Raw genomic sequence first — 23672 nt, 5'->3', positions numbered from 1 at the left:
AAAAGTATCTGGAGATAATGCTTCATAAAAATAAAATTCATGCACTCCACCCCTTCAAGAGCCCATATAAGATGAGCATGACAAGCATTTCACTACATAGCTGCTCCTAGCACAGCTAAGAATTTGCAACATCACTGCAAATATTTGGCAACTCTGCAACAGCCCATTATGTTCATGTGTGGCCCTGAATTGTTCCACTAAATTCACTTCACATTCCCTTTCCACTTTGATGACTTATGCTTCATAATCCTCATGTAAGATGAGGCAATGAGAGATGAAATTTAATTTTTGGACTCCAGAAGTGCCATATATGACTGAAGTAACAATTGTTCTTATCTTTAATGTTGCGTTATGAGGCTCAGTGAGCAATATTGCATTGAGAAAGAGCAGCTGCCTATAGGGCCTTGTTAGCTCAATGGTTCCACATATGTGTTGTGATACAAGAGCTGTGTGAGGGACCAGTGCACCCTAGGTTCTTATTTTCCACTTTATTTAATGGAGAAACAAAATGCTACAAGAAATTCATTAACAAAATCTGCAGAAAACCTTAACACATTCAGTCCTCTCACAAGCTTAACTCAGTAGGTTGTTTTAATCGTCATAGATGCCTGCTTTGCAAATACAAAGCTGCTTCACTATGTGGACATGTCTGAAGAGCTTTGACTTTACCATCAACAGTACAAATTTGAGTTTTGTTTGTCACATAGGACCCGTAAGTCATGGGAGTAACTATGAAGTTAATATAGTTTCTCCATGCTAAATCTGTGTAACAGATATTAGGCACCCTTGTAGAAGTTTGCTGACACCAGCATTAACAATATCCTTCCATTCTGGGTAGCTGAAAAGAATGGGCAGTTCTGTTGGTTTAAATCTAATTTAATACCTTAAAAATCTCTTTTGGTCAGCATTAATTTCTCCATGAGACCTTACTTGGACCGCAAAATGTGCAGTGTGCTTGCATTGTTATAGAGCATGCACTGCACACAGTTTATTGCGTACATTTACAATAAAATATCAAACAATGACAGTAAAACACATTACACCACAATTACCACGTGTCAGCAAATGGGTCCCAGAGAGCTCTGGTGCATGTGGTTTCCAAAAGTAGTCTGCTGAGAAGTCTTTCACACAACTGTTATTACGGGTGTGTCAGAAAATGAAATACTTTGCATCTAAGATACAATTCCATTCAGGACTTAATCATTCAGATAAAAGACACTACAAAAATTTAGGCACTGAGTGGTTTCCCATGAGGCATGGAATTCAAACAATAGGTGGCTTACAGCTAGACCACAGGTGTATATGTACCATAAAAGCCCAAACAAAAGACAAGACTTCCTCCAGGAACTGCCACAATCTACAGTGTTGCCCATTTGTGCAGTTAGCCATGCTTAGAATATTATCAGTGTGGCCTCATCATTTGTCCCAATGTCATGCACAGGGCAGACTTGGACTCTGCAGAAGCCGCTCCCCGGCCACGTTTGTTGTCAAAGAGTGTATGTGACAAAAGACCAGTATTCACTGTTGTACCTAAAGCTGCATGTCTTAAATGGGCCAGACAATATGGAAACCGGAGAGTAGTTGACAGGGAGCCCATAGTGTGGACCAATGAGTCATTTTTGCCTGTTTTCAAATGATTCAAGGCACTGAATGCACAGACAGTCAAATGAAGCAAGTATCTCAGAGGGTGTGGAAAATGCTGGTCAGAGGTAGTTTTGCAATGGTTTGGGGCTGATTTTCATCCCACAACTTGGGCCCAGTCATACTGGTTACTCTGAATATCGACTAGGATGTTTAATTAAATGTTACTGATGACCAGCTGTTACCCTATTCTTCTGTACTTTACAATCAGTATGTTGTGGACACTTCTGTTATCCGAGATGACAACAGCCAGCTTCACAGGGCAGGACACACCCATTCCTGGTTTGATGAACACTCAGGCTCACTATTGCACCTTGAGTGGCCCATTAAAGAACCTAGTCTTAAACCAACAGAAAATGTTTGAGACTATTTGGAACACAGGGTAGGACCAAGTAGCCAACATCCCATACAATTTAGTAGTTGTATGGATTCGACGTATCAATAGATGGCTTTAACTCAATAATGCTTACCTGAAGACACATGTGGGCTTTCTTCTCTACTGAATTGAGGCCTGTTTCAAAGCTAGATGGCATTACCCAAGTAAAATAAGCAGAAGGAGAGCGTTGTAAGAAGCTTTCAATGAATTGGAAAGTAAAATTATGCCATCTGATCTTACTGGAAATTATAAGAAGTTTTGGTCTTATGTTAAGTCAGTAAGCAGATCAAAATCATGTTTTCAGTCACTTGGTGACCTCGCTAGTTCCAAAATAGAAGAGAAGGCTGAAATACTAAATTTGGTGTTCCGCAATTGTTTCACCATGGAAGATGGTAATTCAGTACTCTTATTCAATGATCGCATAACTCCAAAATGGTAGACAATGAGTTAAGTGATCACAGATTAGAAAATCAACTAAAATCACTCAAAACTGGAAAGGCATCTGGACCAGATCAGATGTATATGACATTTTAGAAAGGCTATGCATAAGAACTTGCTTCTCTTCTAGCATCAGTTTGTCATACGTTGTTACAACAATGAAGTGTATTATGTATTAAAGTGCAGGTAAGCCCAATTTTCATGAAGGGTCGAGAGAGAGAGACACACAATTACAGGTCCATATCACTGATATCAATCTGCAGCAAAATTATGGAACACATTTTATACTCTCGCATCATGACAGCACATTTCTTCATGGAATCATTTAGTAAGTGTGACGACATTATGGAGAAGCTATACTAACTCTGCAGACACTACAGAAGAGGCATTACGAGGTGCTCTCCAAAATTTTCCAGACTGGTGCTGCCATCTGTTGAAAACCTTACCTTTAGACTAATGGTCACCATCACCCTCGAAGTAGTTCCCATCTGCGCATACACACTGGTCCCAGCACTTCTGCCACTGGTCAAACATTTTCTGGAAGTCCTGTTCTTTGAGGGTGTTTATCACCACCAGCATTGCTTCTTGAATTCTCTCTAAAGTGTCGAACCGAAAGCCTTTCAACTTGAGTTTCAGTTTTGGGAATAGCGCGAAGTCGCAAGGTGCCAAATCTGGTGAGTACGGAGGGTGGGGTACGACCGCCATGTTGTTTTTTGTCGAAAAGGTCCTGGTGAGCAAGGACGTGCGACAGGGCGAGTTGTCATGATGCAGCAGCCAGTTCCCTTGATGCCAAAGTTCGGGCCGTCAGCATGGTATGTTTTCATGGAGCTGTCACAAAATGCCACAGTAGTACACAGAATTCACTGTTTGGTTGGGTGGGATGAATTCTTTGTGCACAATTCCCTCGGTACCAGGAAAATGATACTTGTGCTCTTCACTTTGCTCTTCACTTGTCTCGCTTGTTCGGGTCTTGGAGAGCCCAGGCTCTTCCACTGGGACGATTGTTGCTTTGTCTCTCGGTCATAACTGTAAATCCAGCTCTCACTGCCAGTGGTAATCCGTGACGAGAAGGTTGGATCATGAGATGCGCTGTTCTGATCGCAGATCCACTGTAAAATCACAACACACCAAACAAAGAGTATTACGGAAGTCACTGTGGACACGCAACACGTCCTCCCAGATGAATGCCACTGCGTACACCGACTCATCAGATATGCAGCTCTCACCACATAGTGGTGCAAAGATCTACTACTCCTACTTTCCAGATGGCAGCACCAATTCCGAAAATTTTGGATTCCATCTCGTAAATATCACAGAAATTCTGAGAGCTTATGCTTCAATAAAGTTGGGCAACATATAACTTTATCCCATGCATCTCACATAATTACCACAACAGGAAAATAAAGCAAATTACAGCTCATACAAAAGGTAATAAGCAGTTATTCTTCAGACATACCATTCCTGAAGGGAACAGAGAATGTGGGAAATGAAAGTGTTAGCTGAAGTATACTCCATCACACACCACAAGGTGACTTGCAGATTATAGATTAAGATTAGTGTGTGTCTCCTTCAGGGTGGCTAATTTTTTGGGTTTGATTATTGGAAAATGTTTTCAAACATAATTTGAGTACAGTTCTTTCTGTAAATCGGTATCTATAATAATTTTGGACTCCCTTGTCAGTCAGGGAATAGGAGGATTGAGCCCACAGTTTAGAACAGTGATACCGTCTGCTTGGTCCTGTTTTGTGTAGATCCCAAACAGCATTACTGCTTATGGGCCATTTGCGAAGAGTCACTGGTACACGAGGAATAATATGACACCTATTTAAGATGCTCCATGATGAGCTGCAGCCAAATAAATTTAATGGTTGAGGGTTGAATAACACTTAGGTGGTTTTTTGTTCTACTGATTTTTATTTGTATGAACTAATGGCTTATTAGGCCATCTTCAGATAACTACTGGCTATTGTTTACAAGAAGCTCGTGTTCTTACAAACCAAACATTCTGAACTAAGATACAACAGACTTACATATGATCTTTAGTTGTGGTATTGTCTTTGGAATTGTCAAACAGGTCTTTTGACTTTTGTTCTGTAAAACTGTTCTTTATCATAATAAATCACATTTTATGATTTGTCAGTACCATGTATGACAACAATTAGAATTATGTAGAATACACATAATCACAAAATTAGATTTTTTTTTTGTATTTGTTGTGAACAGTTGCACTGGACACTGCACCGCTTAAGTGTTATTCAGCCCTCAATATGGAAATGTTCTATCACGAAGTGATGGAAGAATCCATAAATGAAATTTGTTGGTTGGTTGATTGATTGATTGGGGGGAGGGGACCAAATAGCAAGGTCATTGGTCCCATCAGATTGGAGAAAGATGGGGAGGAAGTCAGTAGTGCTCTTTCAAAGGAACCATCCCAGCATTTGCCTGAAGCAATTTAGGGAAATCACAGAAAACAAATCAGGATGGCTGGACACAGGACTGAACAGTTGTCCTCCCAAATTCCAATGTGCTAACCACTGCACCATCTTGCTTGGTCCAAATAAAATGTGGCTGACCAGCTTCAGCAAATGGATTGAATATAAATCTGGTTCTAGTAGCACCTCAAGTCAGGCTAATGTCATGGTGCACAAATTCACACACCATGTTTTGTCTCTTGAAAATTTAAAACAAGTTTGGTCTGCTACTGCTCCAACTGCCACATTAGTGACTTGTAATTGAAGAACAGTCATTTCAGGTGCAGATATAGTGATGTGTGCAGGGCAAATGCCTAGTGGGCAGGACATTCATAAATGAACATTTGCCTGGGAATTTGTCCACAGCCATTTTAAATGCCCAAAACCTGGGCATTTATATAAAAAAAAAACTACTTTTCAAAGTTTTTACTGCTAGAATGTATAATTTACCAATTAAAATGAGGGATGTAACACACTTTATAATCTGTGTCAAATCTCTGAATATTACTACAGAATGCTTATTGATAACAAAATTACTACCATGTGTATTAAACGGCTGACATGTGTTTCTTGATAATGAATGTATTCCTAAATGTTAAACTGTTTTCAGTGGGAAAAAATGGTTTACTGTCATTTGTAGTGACATTTGAGAGACTATAGTTTTCTATTCTGCTCCTTTCTTTATCTACTTTGGTATGACTGCACTGCTGTGAAGATACAATGAGAACACTAACATAAAAAAGACTTAATAACAAAGCATTGATGCCTATGACACTGGAATCATTCAATTCTGATACTAGTCCATTCTTGGAGAATCAGCGATTCTTGGAATCATGGAATTTGAATCGGCACATGATTCATCCCTAAGGAAAATCATTATGGATAAACTTTTTTACTCTATTTTTTGTGGTAGTATAGTATAAGTAAAACTGCTACCTACAGTAAACTGTACTTTATTTCAAGAAATACTTTTAAACTTGAGTTTTGTTTTCTTTTTTATTATGCATTACCCCAACAATTGGCATCATTAAAAATGTATAGTTATGTAGATATAGAGCAGAAAATAATAAAATCACTCACAGACAACAAGCACTGAACTGAAGACTATATAAAAAATGAAGAAAGGATAGGGATAAAATCAAGATTTGATATCCAGTCAATGATGAGGATGTTACAGATGGAGTATAAGAATGGGGAAGGAAACTGAATACATCCATTTCAAAAGAACCATTCTGTCAAGCACCCTAGTTTATTTAAGGAAATATTTATGACTGGACAGGGATTTAAGCCCGAATCATTCTGAATGTTAGTCCAGCCTATTAACCACTATGCCACCTTATGAGGTATATAGCAGATTATACATTACTATTTGCTATAGCTAAGATTTCCTTGAAGAGACACTATTCCTTGTGCATTTATTTTCCATGAGGTATCAACTGCTCCATCTTTGAAACAATTTCCTGGCAAAAAGGGCAATAAGAAGAGGGGAAGGTTTTATTTTTTAATACATCCAATTATCTTATCCCCTCGGCAGTGTCAGAGGCATTTTCAAGATCACACAGGGCACACATCATTTTCAAGATCTTGGAGAACACATGTAAGATGTCTGCTTAAGAAAGCATCTTGTGTTACCAACTCCTGGTTGGTTAAATCATCAAGAGCAGAGCAACATCTCCTGAATCCATGTTGAAAATGGATATGGATCCCAGATCTAAAACCAAGAGTTAGCACTACTTGGTCATTCACTCCAGAGTTTTTCCTATGCAACTTGTGAAGACAACATTAAACTACTGGGCAATGAATGGTCCTTTCCTGGTGTCACGAAGATGAGGAAGTTCAAGACTGCCTTTTCCAACAAGTTGTCCAGGGGACAGTGCCCCAAATCTCAACTAATACTGACTCCAGCTCCAATATGGATTATGGGCAATTGTATTCCTTGGTGACTGAATGGAAATACCATATAATCATTTCCATCACAAAATTACGATTATGCAAAGCTCTATTTTGGTTCATGGTAACAGTAACTGAAAACTGAAATGTTCCGACATTGCCTATGTTGTCTCCCAAGCATAATTTAGACACACTAGTTTCATTACAGCTGTTTTGGCAAGCTGCCATATCTGCCAGAAATGCTCCCGAATGCTTTGATACATTTCTGAAACTGAATAATTTCATAGGTGCAGAAATATCATGGCCATTTTTCCATCTCTCAGATTTTTTGTCAGTCATTTGCGCCAGTGACCCAAGGGGTTGGAAGGTTATCTATATTTGAACATTCAGTGTCATATATATGACTCCAACTGCAGAGTGGCACTCATCATTTCATCAAATCACCAAACTGTTCACAGACTTTGGGATAGGCACTTCAGTGGAATGGTCAATGATACTTGCAAAGAGATACTGATAACTGTTTTGGAGTTCAAAAATATTCAGTCAGCTTAACAGCATAATCCATTCTAATAAGCATCAATTTTAGCAGTTTCTTTTCAAGGACTGCTCTATCCGGATGAAGTATTCATTGAGAATCAAACCACCAAACAGTTTCCACAAGGCAGCGACTGCAAGGCTGGAAGGAGCTAAGGTCAATGCCAGAAAATCACCCTAATGCAGTGCTCATTAGCTACTGTTCTGAAGTCATAGCACCTGTGATTACATGAGGCTCTCAACAACTCAGTCCTTCATGCAGATGAAAGCAGAGCCAACAACCTATGCATTAAAATCTTCTACGGATGGTTGGTTGGTTGGTTTAAAAGGGGGGTGGGGGGGTGGAAGGGACCAGACTGCGAGGTCATCGGCCCCTTGTTCCCCCAATTAGAACAATTACCCAAGGGAAAGAAGGAAACAAAGAAAACATACGGCACAAAAACTGGAGAACGGAAGAACCAGAAGAACGACAGTAGGACAACAAACACTGCAATGGACAAAACAGGACCAAAAAACCACAGACACACACAAGAAACAGGGAGAGGAGATTAAAAACAAGAAAGCAGATTACCATGGCCGGCTGACAATGAGAATAAGAAAGGAGAAGCCAGCCACCCTGCAACACATTAAAACCTCCACCCCAAAAGCCCTAGGGTGGAGGACACAGAGGGACAAAGGACATGCACTAAAACTCAGATCAAATGATAAAACCTGCCCTCACAAATAAAACGTAAAAGTAAGGCTCCTGTTGAGGCATTGTCACCCAACACCAAAGGTAGCGTGCTGGGAAAGTTAAAAGTCTATCTCAGAGTGTCTAAAAGTGGGCAGTCCTGCAAGAGGTGGGCGACTGTCAGTTTGGAGCCACAGAGACACTGAGGTGGGTTCTCGCGATGGAGGAGGTAACCATGTGTGAGCCACATATGGCCAATGTGGAGTTGACAAAGGACAACTGATTCCCTGCAAGAAGCCTGCAGGGAAGACTTCCACACATTCACAGTCTCCTTAATGACACACAGTTTGTTGTGCATACTGTTATGCCACTCCGTCTCCCAAAGCCAAAAAACCTTGTGGCGTAAAACAATATGCAAGTCAGTTTCAGAGATGCCCATCTCCAGGAGCAGTTTCCATGTAGCCTGTTTGGCCAGCCTGTCAGCAAGTTTGTTGCCTGGGATTCCAATGTGTCCTGCGGTCCACACAAACACCACTGAACGACTTGACCATTCCAGAACAGAGATGGACTCCTGGATGTTCGCTACCTAACGATGGTGATGGTAGCACTGGTCGATAGCTTGTAAGCTGCTCAGGGACTCAGAACAGAGAAGAAAAGACTCACCAGAACATGAACGGATGTACTGAAGTGCACAAGATATGGCCACAAGCTCTGCACTGAATACACTGCAGCCAGCGGGCAAGGAATGCTGTTCAATATGGCCTCTGTGGACATAGACAAAGCCAACATTACCATCAGCCATAGAGCCGCCAGTGTAAACAACTTCAGAGCCCCGGAAGACGTCAAGAACTGAGAGGAAGTGACACCAGAGAGCGGCGGGGTTAACAGAGTCCTTCAGGCCATGCAAAAGGTCCAGGCACCATGGAGGTGTACATGAATGGACCTCAAGTAGAGGTGGAAAAGGGAAGGACTCCACTTCGGAGAGAAGGGATCGGACACGAACCGCAATCGTGAGCCCTGACCTGTGCTGCCAATGTGGGAGATGAACTGCCACGGGTGGGAAAAGGATATGATAATTCGGATGCACAGGGGAACTACAAATGTGTGCAACATAACTAGTAAGCACTTGTGCACATCAGATCCACAATGGAGGGACTCCGGCCTCCACCAGGACACTGGTCACCAGACTCGTTCTAAAAGCTCCCGTCGCTAGGCGAACGCCACAGTGATGCACTGGGTGGAGGAAACACAGCGCTGAGGGCACCACCAAACTGTGAACCAGACTCAAATAGTCAAGGTGGGATTGAACAAGGGCTCTGTAGAGTTGCTGCAGTGTGGAACAATCTGCACCGCAGTTGGTGTTGCTCAGGCAGTGGAGAGCATTGAGGTGCTGACAGCACTCCCACTTGAGCTGACGAAGGTGAGGCAGCCAAGTCAATCGGGCATTGAAAACCAGTCCTAAGAATTGATATGTCTCCACTACAGTGAGTGGATCATCATTAAGATAAAGTTCAGGTTCAGGATGAATGGTACGGATGAACAGCATGGCACCGACAGAAGTGCATGACACACCACTTTACGGCTGAAAACTGAAAGCAGTAGGCTAGAGCCCATGGCTGCACCTTGTGAATGCCTCCATGTAGGTGCCACTCAGCAACACCAGTACTGGAGGAGCAATATGAAATGCAGAAGTCATCCTCATACAGAGAAGGGGAGACCGACGGCCCTACAGCTGCTGCTAGGCCGTTGATGGCCACTAAAAATAGAGATGCACTCAATACAGAAATCTGCGGAACACCATTCTCCTGAGTACGGGGGAACCGGGGGGGAGGGAACTATGCAAAGCAACAACTCGGACACAGAAAGTATGGAGCGACAGGAAGTCTTGGATAAAAATTAGGAGCAGTTCCCAGAGACCCCACTCATACACTGTGGCAAGGATATGATGTTGCCAGGCTGTGTCGTATGCTTTATGTAAGTCAAAAAAGACTGCAACCAGATGTTGGCATCTTGGAAAGGCTGTTCGGATGGTAGAATCGAGGAACACAAGATTATCACTAGTAGGGTGACCCTGCTGGAAGCCGCCCTAACATGGAACCAGTAGGCCACATGACTCAATGACCCAACCCAACCGCCGACACACCATGCGTTCCAGCAGCTGACAGAACGTTGGTGAGGCTGCTGGGCCAATAGCTATCCATATCAAGCAGATTTTTACCAGGTTTTAGCACCAGAATGATGGTGCTCTCCCGCCATCGCAATGGAAAGACGCCATCGCACCAGATCCGGTTAAAGATGATTAGGAGATATCGCTTGTAATAAGATGAGAGATGTTTAATCATCTGACTGCGGACCCAATCTGGCTCAGGAGCTGTGTCGGAGCAATGTGCAAGGGCGCTGAGGAGCTAACACTCTGTAAATGCGGTGTTATAGGGTTCACTGTGGCATGTAGCGAATGAGAGGACTTTCCTTTCCATCCACCTTTTGAGGGTGTGAAAGGCTATGGAGTAGTTCACCGACGCAGAGGTTCGAGCATAGTGCTCAGCAAAGTGCTCGGCAATCACATCTGGGTTGGTAGAGAGCACACCATTGATGTTAAAGCCAGGGACACCTGCTGGGGTCAGGTACTCAAAAAGACGTCTCATCTTCTTCCAGACTTGGGAAGGTGACGTATGGCACCCAATGGTCAACACGTACCTCTCCCAACACTCCTGTTTCCATCGTTTTATAGGCAAGCGAACACGGGCATGGAGCCACTTAAAGGCTATTAGGTGCTCTAGGGAAGGGTGCCGCTTATGTCACTGTTGAGCTCTCCGACCCTCTTTAATTGCCTCAGCAACTTCCGGCGACCACCAAGGGACTGTCTTTCACCTGGGACACCGTATATAACGAGGGATTGAATTTTCCACTGCAGAAATTATCGTTGTAATGACCTGTTCAATCACAACATTGAAGGCACCATGTGGCGGAGATTCAATGGTGACAGGGGAGGTGAAGGCTACCCAGTCTGCCTTGTTTAAAGCCCTTCTGCGTAGGCGTCTGTGGGCATGATGCCGGGGGAGTGACAGGAAGGTAGGGAAGTGCTCACTACCACACAGGTCATCATGTGCTCTCCAGTGGATAGACGAGAGGAGTCCTGGGCGGCAAATTGATAAATTAATGGCCGAGTAACTACCATGAGCCACACTGAACTGTGTGTAGCAGCCCCAGTATTTAAGAGGCAGAGATCATGTTGGGACAGTAAATTTTTGACATCTCTGTCACGGCCAGTAAGCATAGTGCTACCCCACAAGGGGTTATGGGTGTTAGAATCTCCCAAAAGTAAGAAAGGTTTAGGGAGTTGATCAACCAGTGCAGCCAATACGTTTAGGGATACCGCACTATCTGGAGGGAGATATATGTTGCAGATAGTTATTTCCTGTGTCGTACGTATCCTGACAGCCACAGCTTCAAGAGGAGTTTGAAGGGAGTGAACCACTACATACTGAGTTCAGGACATAAACGCAAACTATACCTGACACTATTATATTCACTACGGTTCTTGTAACATCCCCTGTAGCTGCGAAGGGCAGGGGTCCGTACTGCCGGGAACCAGGTTTCCTAGAGGGCAATGCAGAAAGCAGGTGTAAAGCTTAACAATTGCCGTAGTGCAGCCAGGTGGTGGAAAAAACTGCCACAATTCCACTAGAGGATGACATGATCTTCAGGCTGGGAAGGCATGAAATACTCAATGAGGAAGTCTACACCAGAGGGTCACCTGCTGCCACCAACTTATTTCCTGAACAGGCTATATCCATTGTATCTGAGGGTCTGGCGAGATCTAGGCCCTCAGCGGATGCCAGAATCTTCACCTCATCCTCATACGCAAAGCCTGTAGGCAGCGGTGATGTGGATGCCACTGCAATTCCCTTGGCTTGGCGGGGTCTGGCTACTGTGCTGTATATGAGGTGCAAAGAATTCCATGGTCCTTGTTGGTGCAGAAGACAACACTGCATAGTGGGTGGTGGAAAACACACACAGGAAGGTGTCCTGGCTCAAAAGATGGAGGATGAGCGGGATGGCAATGCCACGGCGAGAAAGTGGGTGAAAGATCTCAATCCACGATGGACATGATGCACCATGTATGATGCCCTTCCCCAATTCGCTCGCTCTTCGGGAAAATTTTGAATAATGCAGGTCAAACCCTACAAGGGACCATCACGTAAAGGCTGAAAGGTGTGAAACTCCTTTTAGTCACGTCTTACGACAGGCAGGAATACCTTGGACCTATTCTTACCCCCAGGCCTACAGGGCTGGAAGATTCTTCTATGAACAAGAATGGTAGAGAAGAGGTGCAATATGAGAACCCCTCTACCCTATGCTTTTTTGAGTGGCAGTAAGACATTACAAAGTGTATAATAAATAGAATGTGCTCTTTTACAGTAGCTGCTTCAGTTCCTGTTAGGAAGGACAGGAGTGGAGTGGTATGTATCATGCGTAGATGGACTTCTATCTCTGGCTCAGACATGACTGAGGCCATCCCTTCAGTGCTGGCTGTAACTCCGGTAAACAGTATGTGAGCATGTGTTTCAAGCAGATACAAATGTAGAGGTATAAGATGTACAAAATGTTTTAATTCATCCACATGTGTTACAAATACTTCCTGGTTGCTATGCAGTATGGGAGCCATGCACCAGCTAGGTTTGTTCTTTGCCATTCTTTTCCCTTGAGAAGGAGAAATGAAATCTACACAGAAAAAAAATGGAATTAGAATTATTACTCTAAGAAGTTTCAATTTACACTATGGCATCAACCTCTTCAGAGGTTTCTGGCGTACTCTACTCAACTCTGTTTCCTTGATATTTCTTCTCTGTTTCTCTGCAGATGTTTTCCTGGTGACATTTTCTGTAAGGATATAGCTGCTTCAGTTATGGAGAGTTTTTGCAGTCTGTAGCTGGTTTATAAACTGCAGGTGACATATCACAAAATATTGCGCAATTTTGAATACTTTCCTCAGCTGGTTGAGCATACTGAAGATGTTATTTTTCATTTACCCTTACTCAGAGTTCCAAAAACACGAGGGCATGCTGAAAAAGTAATGCCACTGATTTTTTTAATGTGAAAACTCTTAAAGCATTTTAAATGAAATGGATGTCATTAACATTCTACATCTTCATTATTCATGTCTACATATTTGCAGCCCCCTGCTGCTAGAGGGCTCCGAATTGTAGCATGTAACATGGTTGTGTGTAATGTAACTATGTCAGTGTGTAGGAAAAAGCATGCCATAATCAAGTTTCATATTTGAAGAGTTTGTCCACACATGGAGCACCCTCTCCTTCAGCATCACAATGCCAGACCCTACTGGAGCGCTGCGATATTTGCAACAATCTGACGCCTTGGGTTCACTGTCATCTATCATCCTCCACACAGTCCCAACTTGGCCCCATCCGATTTTCATGTTTCCAAACCTTAAAGAACACCTTCAAGGACTTCACTTTGATGTATGCCCTCTCAGTTATGTAAACGATGGTGCTTTGATAGCCTGGTATGCTTTTATAGATTCTGAATATTTGATCTGCTTTGTATTCTTTAACCCCTATTATTATTCTTCCCCCTAGGAAGAACTTTTAACAGTGTAGGATTATGCTGAAGCATCAGAGTTGAAGCAGTTGTGTTCTGTCTTATCTCCATTACACATTTACATATGTAAAGAGGTGTGCAAAACTTAAGGTAGAAAGAAGCTTTTGCAAGCTGTTTCACTGCCAAGTGCCATAGCTCAATGAAACTTTTACCATACATACAAAGAACTACTACATGTAGCATAGAAGGTAACCGGAAGAAATATGCAATGAGACAAACAGAAATGACACTTTTATGTACAGATAATAATCACACTGAAGTCACCACAATTTATGACAGCCCCTGGGCATTACAAATGGTGAGACATGGTTCTTCAAAGGGTGTGAGATCGCCACAGACAGCAATGTGTGGTCTACAACATACACCCATGTTAGCCACAAGGACAGTAACAGACTTTCATGGAAGGGCATTCCATTCCTCCACCATTGGGGTCAAAAGGTGTTGGTCAGTCATTGGTGCAAGTGGATGAGCTGCAATATTTCTCCTCAACCCCACATGTGCTTGATGGGATTTAAATTGAGGGAATGGGCAGGCCAATCCATTCACTAAATATCCTAATGTTCTAAGCACTTCTTCAGCAACACAGTTTGATGCAACTGTGCATTGTCGTCCACAAAAATGAAGTTGTGGCTGAATGCACTCCTGAAAAGAGACACACAGGAAAGGAGTACAGTGTCACAGTAACGTTAACGGGTGAGTGTACCATGTTCAAACATTTGGAGGTCTGTATAACCATACAACATTGTGCCTCCCTACACTATAACACACAGGTCACTAAAGTGATGATGTTCGACAATGCGCCGAGGTACATTACGTAGAGGTGTGAACACACAAAGCTTGATTAGATTACAAGAACTGCAAGGTACTACTTAAGCATGCTGTCTATGAGAGTGATAATTATAAAGCTCTGCAATAAAAATTTCAATCTGCATCAGGATATGAACTGTAGTGAAATTTCTTGGCAGACAAAAACAGTGTGACAGTCTGGAACTCAAACCTGGACCCAATATTCCAATAGCAAAGGACTCTGCTCCTGTATTAGTGTGAAACACAATTTTAAGCTTCCAGGAATTTTCCCGTTTCATGCAGCGAACAGGTATGTATGCATGTCTAAATTATTGCAACTTTTACAAATGTAGAGCACAAAATTTTCTGACACGGTGGTAGTTATCTCAATGCTCCATGAATCAAGTTTGTAAAATCTGAGTATGATGAGTCTGGTAACTAGTTTGTGTGTTCCTGCAGTAAGTCCAACATATTTTTATTGCAATAGGGTCCACAACCACTAAACATGGTAGCCAGTGTAGCAAACTGTCATCATTCAAAAAAAAAAAGTTCAACATACCTGGTAAATCAATCACAACCATGTGGTTGGGGCTTAACTGAAGCCACTCCTGAATTCTGTTGCACACTGTGGAGGCACTCTCTGCACGAGAAGGAAAATAATAGTAAGCTCTATCTAGAAAAGTTGTATCAAGATATAGAGTGTGGATCTTCTTTACGGATTGTCCATTTCTTAAAGATGTGAACTTGCAAATATCTTCAGGTAAAATTCGAAAATCTCCAGTATACAGGACATTAAATTTGTCAGTTTCAAATAAAAACCTGTAACAAACAAAAATTATAAAAATTATGCAGGTATAGTAATAGATGTTGAACTATTGAAACACATCGCTTAAATGAACAAATTTTGTTCTAATCAATTATAAAGAACATTAACAAACATTCTTTTGACATAAAATTCAATAATGAAATACTATTACACCATAAAATTTTATTAAATCATTTCTTCAATATTCAGATAGAGCTGAAGATACTACTTCAAAATGCCAAGCAGAAGTATACATCACACAAACATGGTAAAATGGGAATGCACATGTGAAGGGAAGCCTGTATGTAACACCTCGAGTCAAATACATATTGCTGGTAATAATCAGGACATTCATAAACTATTGCTCTTCTCTTTCTCCCAATGAATGAATGATTCACTGTGAAAGAACAACTGTAATAATACTTGAAAAAAATTCTCATTTATTCGTCAGTCTCAGTCACACATTTTTAAATTTACGACATGTTTTAATCTTTCTGGATTGTCTTCTGATCTATGCAGTTGTATCAAGAACCTGTCACGTATTTGTCAGAACCTCGTATAGGAGTACAGTACTCTGATATAAGTTTCTGACACAGAGACAATGAGTTGCAGACACAACTACGTACATCTGAGGTTAATCTAGAGGGATCGAAACATGTTATTAATTTAAAAATGTGCAGCTGAGGCTGAAGTATAAATCAGAATTTTTTTTGTAATAAAATGTTTTTTTTTTTTTTTTTTTTTCTTCAATCTTGAGTTTTATTGCGAATTACACTTCTAAAAGAGATATTAGGTTATTGACTATGAATATTTTGTGAATCTGAGTCTTGTGCTAGGAGCGTGTTGCTATGTCATATCCTCATATTCCAGCAGCAACAACTTGTGTTTGAGAAGTCAGTCAGAATTTTCTACAGTATTGTCTAATCCTCATCCCACATATGGTGTCCAATACATTCATACCCATGCCCCTCTTCTAGTAGGCAGTCTGCGTTATTCTGACAAACTTCAAAAAAAGTTCTGGCTAATAAAAATAAAAAAAAAACGCACAGTTTCGATTGTACATGGTTCCATAATGGACTCGGGGTGAGGATACATATATGAACCATCCAGAATGTATACTTATCACTGCTTCAATGGAAATTGGCAGCTACCAGAGGCAGTGTGTGGTCAATGTTACTCAGAGGAATGATGGCATCATTTTCCTAATCAACAATAGTGGTAAGTGGCAATAATAGATTAAGTCTTCTAGAAGATTAACCACTGTTCGTCTTGCTTATTTTTGCCAGCATAAAAGAACATTGTTGGACATTTGTTTTACATTTGGTTGCAGTATGATCTTGGCAACAACTTCAACACAGCCCTATAGAAGGGTACCAGATGCCCATATTGTTGCTACAAATTACTAGACATCTATCTCTGATGGAAGGACAGCCACAGAGGTAGTTCCCCTTACTGCAGTGTCTAGATGGGCTGTCTCCTGTATGGACATTCCCAAACAGGGGGCTTTGCATCAGATGACGCTACGTACTCCAACATTGACCCAATGACATCATTAATTGATTGCAGTGGGTGCAGGATCATCACAATTTGACTGGGGATCAATGGAAACATACCTCATGGATGGATTACTGTTTTCATTACACCAAATAGGATAGTCCTGTTGGATACACTACCATCCAGGAACACAGCTGCTCGAAACACGCACTGTACGCAGGACAGTGGGGCCAGTATTATGCGATGGGATACATTCAACTGGACTTTCATGAGATCTGTGGTAGTAACTGAAGGCACCATGACTGCTGTGGACTATGGGAACATTATTGCAGATAACCTGCATCCCTTCTAGTTGATGTCACTCCTGACAGTGACAGTATCTTCCTGCAGGATAACTGTCCATGTCACAAGACCAGAATCATGCTACAGTGATCTGAGCAGCATGATAGTGGACTCATACTGATGTCTTGGCTACACCAATTTGCTTCATATGAACCCAATGGAACAAACTGGGGAAGTTATTGGGCACCAGCTCTGCAACCACAAACCACCGGCCCATAATTTACAGAAATTGCGTGACTTACGCATACACATCCCATGTCACATACCTCCATAAACCTACTGGCGACTTGCTGAATCCATACTATGAAGAAATGCTGCTGTAGCATTTCAACAGTGGACCAATGATGTTTTGACTCATTAGTGTGTAAATGACCTTCCGTCTCATTTTAACTCTGAGCTGATGATGCAAGCATCATGACCAGTAAAGGTGCTACACCATATGGACCTATACTTGAGTACTGCTCATCAGTGTGGGATCCGTACCAGATTGGGTTGATGGAGGAGATAGAGAAGATCCAAAGAAGAGCGGCGCATTTCGTCACAGGGTTATTTGGTAACCGTGATAGCGTTACGGAGATGTTTAGCAAACTCAAGTGGCAGACTCTGCAAGAGAGACGCTCTGCATCGCAGTGTAGCTTGCTCGCCAGGTTTCGAGAGGGTGCGTTTCTGGATGAGGTATTGAATATATTGCTTCCCCCTACTTATACCTCCCGAGGAGATCACGAATGTAAAATTAGAGAGATTCGAGCGTGCACGGAGGCTTTCAGACAGTCGTTCTTCCCGCGAACCATACACGACTGGAACGGAAAAGGGAGGTAATGACAGTGGCGCGTAAAGTGCCCTCCGCCACACACCGTTGGGTTGCTTGCGGAGTATAAATGTAGATGTAGAATAAATGAAATAGCCACAAAATTATTAAATGGTTGATTTGAGGATCACAACTTGAATTGCAAATCATATAACATCGCTCATCTCTAACACTTGAGTTCAGTAATATTTGGTCTATGTGTAATTGCCAATTATGATGACAAAAGCATTAGAAAGTTGGTTTACTTTGTCTGCTTCCATTTGTTATTGTCTTGCGTGCACACGAACACACTTACTATCTTCCCGAATTTGTTATGAAAAACCGGTCACAAATTGGAAACATGAGCAACAAAATAGCGTTCACTGTCTAAAACTTTACTTGACTCTTGCACAGATACGTGCAAAGTATCAACCATAAAAATATTTGACCACTTCATTTGTGTCAAGGTTTCTGGTAGACTGAAAATAGTTTTAAAAATAAATTGACACGATTTCTGCTTGACAATGCCACTTACTCAACTGATGAATTTCTTGTATGATTTGATTGCATGTTAAGATCACAGTAAAAATACAGTTATGTATATAGCTATAGTGTAGCCATATTTTCACACAAAAAGTGTATTTTATTTGTAATCTCGTTAACACATGTCCCATTAGTGATCTGTTACAAATATGATGCACAGAAGATGCATAGTCCAATTCATGTACAATGGCGGTCAGTGCTGGTTCAGGCACTGACAGTGATTGCCGTGTTTCCAGTTCCAAATGACAGTCGTGGTATGTGCATAGAGAGGCTTTGTGCTTGAAGGAAGTGTGTATCCTGCAAATTATGTCTCTGGCTTGCTTATGCAGAATTTGCCGCTTACCACCATCATCAGTGGACAACTCAAAACAAACTGAGTAAAAATTCACTAAATAACACACAGCAGAGCACCTAGAACACTACTGAATGCTCATTGGCTGTTGGAGCATATGTGACATCAGGTGAACAGAGCAAGCCTAAACTTGAATGCGATTGTTCATAACTCCACCTATTACTTAGTAAACCCAGACACAAGCCATGCATTCAAATTAACAGTGACTCAAGTGCCATGCACAATAAAGCCCCTTTGGAATAATGTATTAGAGCAGGGGTGGTCAGCCTTTTCCATCTACCACCCACTTCTGTAACTCTGTAAGCAGTAAAATTTTCTAACCGTCCACCATTTCCACAGTATAGTGATTTATAATGTAGAGACGTAACTTAACTTTATAAAGCAGAGTTATGGCAAGTTAAAGCACATAACAATAACTTAATGTCAAATTTCATGATAAACTAATGATTCTTTTTAAAATCCATTACTATCTACCATCCACCATAAAAGCTGGAACACCCACAAGTGAGCAGTAGGAGCCAGGTGACTACCACTGAATTTGTTTGAAAAAATGGTGACCTATTAGGGTCATTAAAAAAAAATGAGGTGGGGGTGTAAAATGAAGACTGCTGCCGGGATCACAATGCCATTGACTACAGAAGAAGGTGTGTTCCTCATAAGAGTACTAAGGCCACAAACTCGCTGCTAGTTGGCCACTGGTGCACAACCACATGACATCAGTGCGAGCACATGCACACATCGATCATCCAAAGAGATGAAGTGTGTTTCCTGACAGGGGAAGGAGTTTGTCGAATGGAAATTCATGAAATAATGGCAAAAGTGTACAAAAAGCAGTGCAGGTTTGTTGCAAGGCCCAAAGTATGGGGCAAGTGATTCAAAGAAGTAAAGGTGTCATTAGCCAACGGCACACCACATCGTCCTCATTATTGAAGACTGACCAATTATGGGGGCAGTCATTGCCCCAGAGGTCAGTTTGAGCAGCAGAATTGCAATGAACATTCAGTACTCCCTGTACATTTCTGTCATTCTTTGATGAATTTCCATTGACCACATCCCTTCCGCTTTGAGGAAATGCACTGCATCCCTTTGCTTTTCTTTAGAAGCCTCCGTTCATCTATTTTCACACATGGGTGTGTGCCCACATCCCTCTAGTGGTGAGTTTGGGGTCTGAGCATTCCTATAGGGAGCACCCCTTCTTCCACAAGCAATGGCACTGCGATCCCTTCAGCAGTTTTACACCCTCCAGCTCATTTCTTTTTGAATAACCCTAATAATAAATCAGGACAGAGGCTATCAGTTGAATTCTGTGCAAATGTTCATATTTATGGCAACACACCAACAGGATGCCCAGTGAGAGACATACACATGGATAACAGACTGGAACTTGACTTTGGACACACAGCTTGCACTCCATCTTGGTCATGGTCAGCGAGTGGAGAGTGGGAGTGACTGGTGAAGTACCAATGACTCATTTGGTAGTTTCATATCTTAAAGGGAACATGTTTTTATAAACTATTTATGCCATCACTGTGGTGATCAGAAGGACACTAACAATAAGCAAGTAATACCACATTAATAAACAAAAAATGTTTGCTGCTGTATAATTGCTAACTTGTTAAACAAGCTCGAAATGCATCACTGCTATGGTAACGAACAGTATAAAAGTGTTAATATTAGTATGGAAGAAGTGTTCTTCCATTATTTAAATTGATATTACAAATTTTAGTGCTTCGAATGTGATATCCTATGTTGGTGATGCAAGTGCTGAGAAAGAGAAAGAGAGAGAGAGAGAGAGAGAGAGAGAGAGAGAGAGAGAGAGAGAGAGAGAATGGGGGTGGGGGGTGGGGGTGGGGGGGGAGATACTATCTGTACATCTGCTTTCACATTTCTTGCAGCACTGATGAAGCATGTGCTGTTGGTTAAGATGTGCAAGGTGGAATTTGTTTAATGAAGGGCTGGTCTTGATTTGTGCTCATAGTGCACACTCCAGCTCTACGAGTGTTGTTTTGTTAGGTCAGCACTCAGATTTTTCACACACCATCGCACTGTTTGGAGCTGGTGTGCCAGACAGCTGCATGCTGAAGACAGTGGCAAGTAGCCAACAGAAGCGAACATATTGTAGCTCATTGTTATAACCAGGATTTATTTCTAACTTGTTATCCTTGTGCAAAAGCAATAAATTTCTCTTTCGATTGAACAAGTGTACTACATAATAGGGATCAGACCTACACATCTTGTTTATTAGACAAAACACTTTACATACCACCTTTTGACATTGTCACATGATTCCAGAAAGAATTTTCCTCTATAATGGAGCGTACAGCAATTTGAAACTACCTGGCAAATTAAAACTGTGCACCAGTCTACAACCTGAAGTTGAGATCTTTGACAGGTTTGAGTCCCTGTCCAACACTCACTGTAACATTATGTTTGCAAATTTGTACAGACTTGAATTTTACAATGTGTGATGTATATGGAATTTGGTCAACATCATATCAGAGAAAAAAAATTACATGCATAAGTTGAACTGAACTTATCTACAATATCACACTCTGGATATGTTCAGTTCTTAATTGCATAATTCACTTTATTCCTCTTCCCTTTAATGTAACTTTTACTTTTCACCCTTTACTCTATCATCTCTAGGTTTAAGCTGGATCAGTACTACTTTTTAACCTCTTATTCTCCGACACCTCCCCCTTCAAATCTCTACCCCTTGTCCTCACAGCAGATGTGTTCCTCTGATCCTGATATCTGTGTGACCTGCTTCTCCTTTCTGTCCTTACCCAACCTATTCCTCGTTTATCCCCAAGTAAAGAACTGATAGTTGCAAAGGCTAGGCTAGTTCCTTGTATTTCTGTGTGTGTCAGTTTACAGTACTAAGACTTTCACATCCTAAAAGTAAGTACTGGCCAGCCGTTAAGTCTGACAGTTCTGGTTTTAGAAAACTAGTACTGCTACACAACTGACTGCACTGATGCATGGAAGGAGTGAGGCTAACCACACATAATGCAATTGAGGTATTGAACAGTCAGCAGGCACATACAAAACAAATCGTTGCCAAGCTTTCATACAAAATCCTTGCCCAGAGCTGACTAACAAAAGAACACACACATACACATGTGTGTTACCTATTTACACTGCAAAAATGTCATGGACTAAATCACATTCATTGTAAGAAAGTTATAATCTTTGCACCAAAGGAAAGTAACACACTGTCATTCAGTCCTCTCTCCAAGAGCTAAAAGGCGGATTTCTTTCTCTATTGCTGCAAGTTTGGACCCAACTATTTTTATAGAAGATAAAATTACCCTGGAGAGTGCCATTAATTTTTTTTTTTTTAAGTGAACCACCTATGAGAAATTATATATGCAGAGAGCTGTAGGTAAATGTTCATTCGGTTGCTGACTTAATCTCAATCCACATAGACATCAAGCAGTACCATGGTGTCAATATGTAAGGTGGACATTTGCTGCAACACTTCAAAAATCACAATTCCTTGCAAACCCAAAACAAATTAATCCATTAATTATGTACACTATTGTCAACACACAGATGCTAAAGTAAATGCATAATTCATGTTCCGTGTGTTTCATATGTGATTTATACATAAGGTCGTCATCTTATACTCACATTACAGAGCCTGGGCAATGTCCAGCAGGTATGCAGGTGACAGCTAGGGTTCTACTATCATGAGGGTTTTCTGAGAATGGAACATCTATTAAGGATGGTCCCAGCTGCAGCACTTTTATATACTTATTAAGTTTCTTACCACTCATATTCATTAAGTAAACACGTGTAATATCCGTGCAATACAAATAAACATTATAACCTTCCCTTTCTGCAGTTTGTAGCCGCTCGTAGAAAGCAACTTCATATAAGCCCCTCATGTGATCTGAAATTAGGGAAAGAATGTTACCAGCAGCCTACAGCAAGTCTTATGTCCACGTTTATCCAGAATATATAGATGTATATACCCATATGCGCATGACTAAGGAAGAAAGCTGTTGATCGCAGATTTTCATTTTCAAAATTATCCACAGATACGTCAGGAATTTCTTGCATACGACCACCAAATGTGCTCATTTATTCTATGTATTCTGATAAAAACAGAACAAAAAATATTTGTAATGCTAATTACACTTTATTCATAACGATTGGACGATGGAAATATGCGTCTGCCGATAAGAACAGCACTAAGATGTACTGTAGTTGGGGAGAAAACAGCTTGTTTTTCCTCCGCAGAAACAGGAATTTAAATTAATAATGCGCAGAGGAACTTTCAATTCAATAAGCTTCACGACATTACACTAAACTGACAATTTTGACATTTCCACTACGTTTAAAAACGTCACGCACCACCTGTGTATTGTTATACCAGTGTCGCCAACGCAAAAACTTAACAGTCTTAACGTAACAGTCGCGACACTTCGCCTTGATTTTGTTGCCTACTGCGCCAACAGTGCCCCAAGCGGCCAGTAAGTTAAACTGTGAGTTCGGCGCGATCGTGAAAGCGAATAGTGGTTGTTTATTTTGATTTCTACAATGTTTTTTACAAGCAGGAGCGTTTGTAGCGCAATAAATTGCAGTAACAACAGGAAGAAGCCACCACAGCTGTCTTTTTTTAGGTTCTAAGGATCCTGAGAGGTATATGCCATCATGTTACTAAACTGTATCGTCAGGATTCACTTGCAAACTACATGCATATTAATGATTGCTGTTTCGTTTTAGGAGCAGAAAATGGCTAGTTGATAGCAGATGAGGAGACCTTATGAAAAAAGTCCCAGTTTACCTGCGTAATAATATTATGTTTTGTTCCCAACATTTCGAACAAAACCAGTTCATTAACGCAGACAATAATAAACTCGTGTGGAATGCAGTACCCACACTGTTTGCCATCCCAAATAAGCCACCTCAGCTG

General features: G+C 41.4%; 1 protein-coding gene across 1 annotated transcript in view; it reads right to left on the bottom strand.

The window, feature by feature from the left end:
* Positions 1 to 23140, bottom strand: part of LOC124554689 (protein artemis-like) — a 77132-nt gene extending 53992 nt beyond the window's left edge. Inside the window, exons 1-3 of the mRNA XM_047128316.1 lie at positions 22729 to 23140; positions 22385 to 22646; positions 14988 to 15247 (exon numbers count right to left, since the gene is read on the bottom strand). Of these exons, the coding sequence (XP_046984272.1) occupies positions 14988 to 15247; positions 22385 to 22646; positions 22729 to 22837 (631 nt within the window). The 5' untranslated portion in view covers positions 22838 to 23140. The remainder of the gene's footprint in view (positions 1 to 14987; positions 15248 to 22384; positions 22647 to 22728) is intronic.
* Positions 23141 to 23672: the final 532 nt, after the last annotated feature.

This window comes from Schistocerca americana, chromosome X (assembly GCF_021461395.2).
Source record: "Schistocerca americana isolate TAMUIC-IGC-003095 chromosome X, iqSchAmer2.1, whole genome shotgun sequence".
NCBI classification, from domain to species: Eukaryota; Metazoa; Arthropoda; class Insecta; order Orthoptera; family Acrididae; genus Schistocerca; species Schistocerca americana.
The sequence above is the reverse complement of the archived record's forward strand: the minus strand, read 5'-3'. Positions and strand labels throughout refer to the sequence as shown.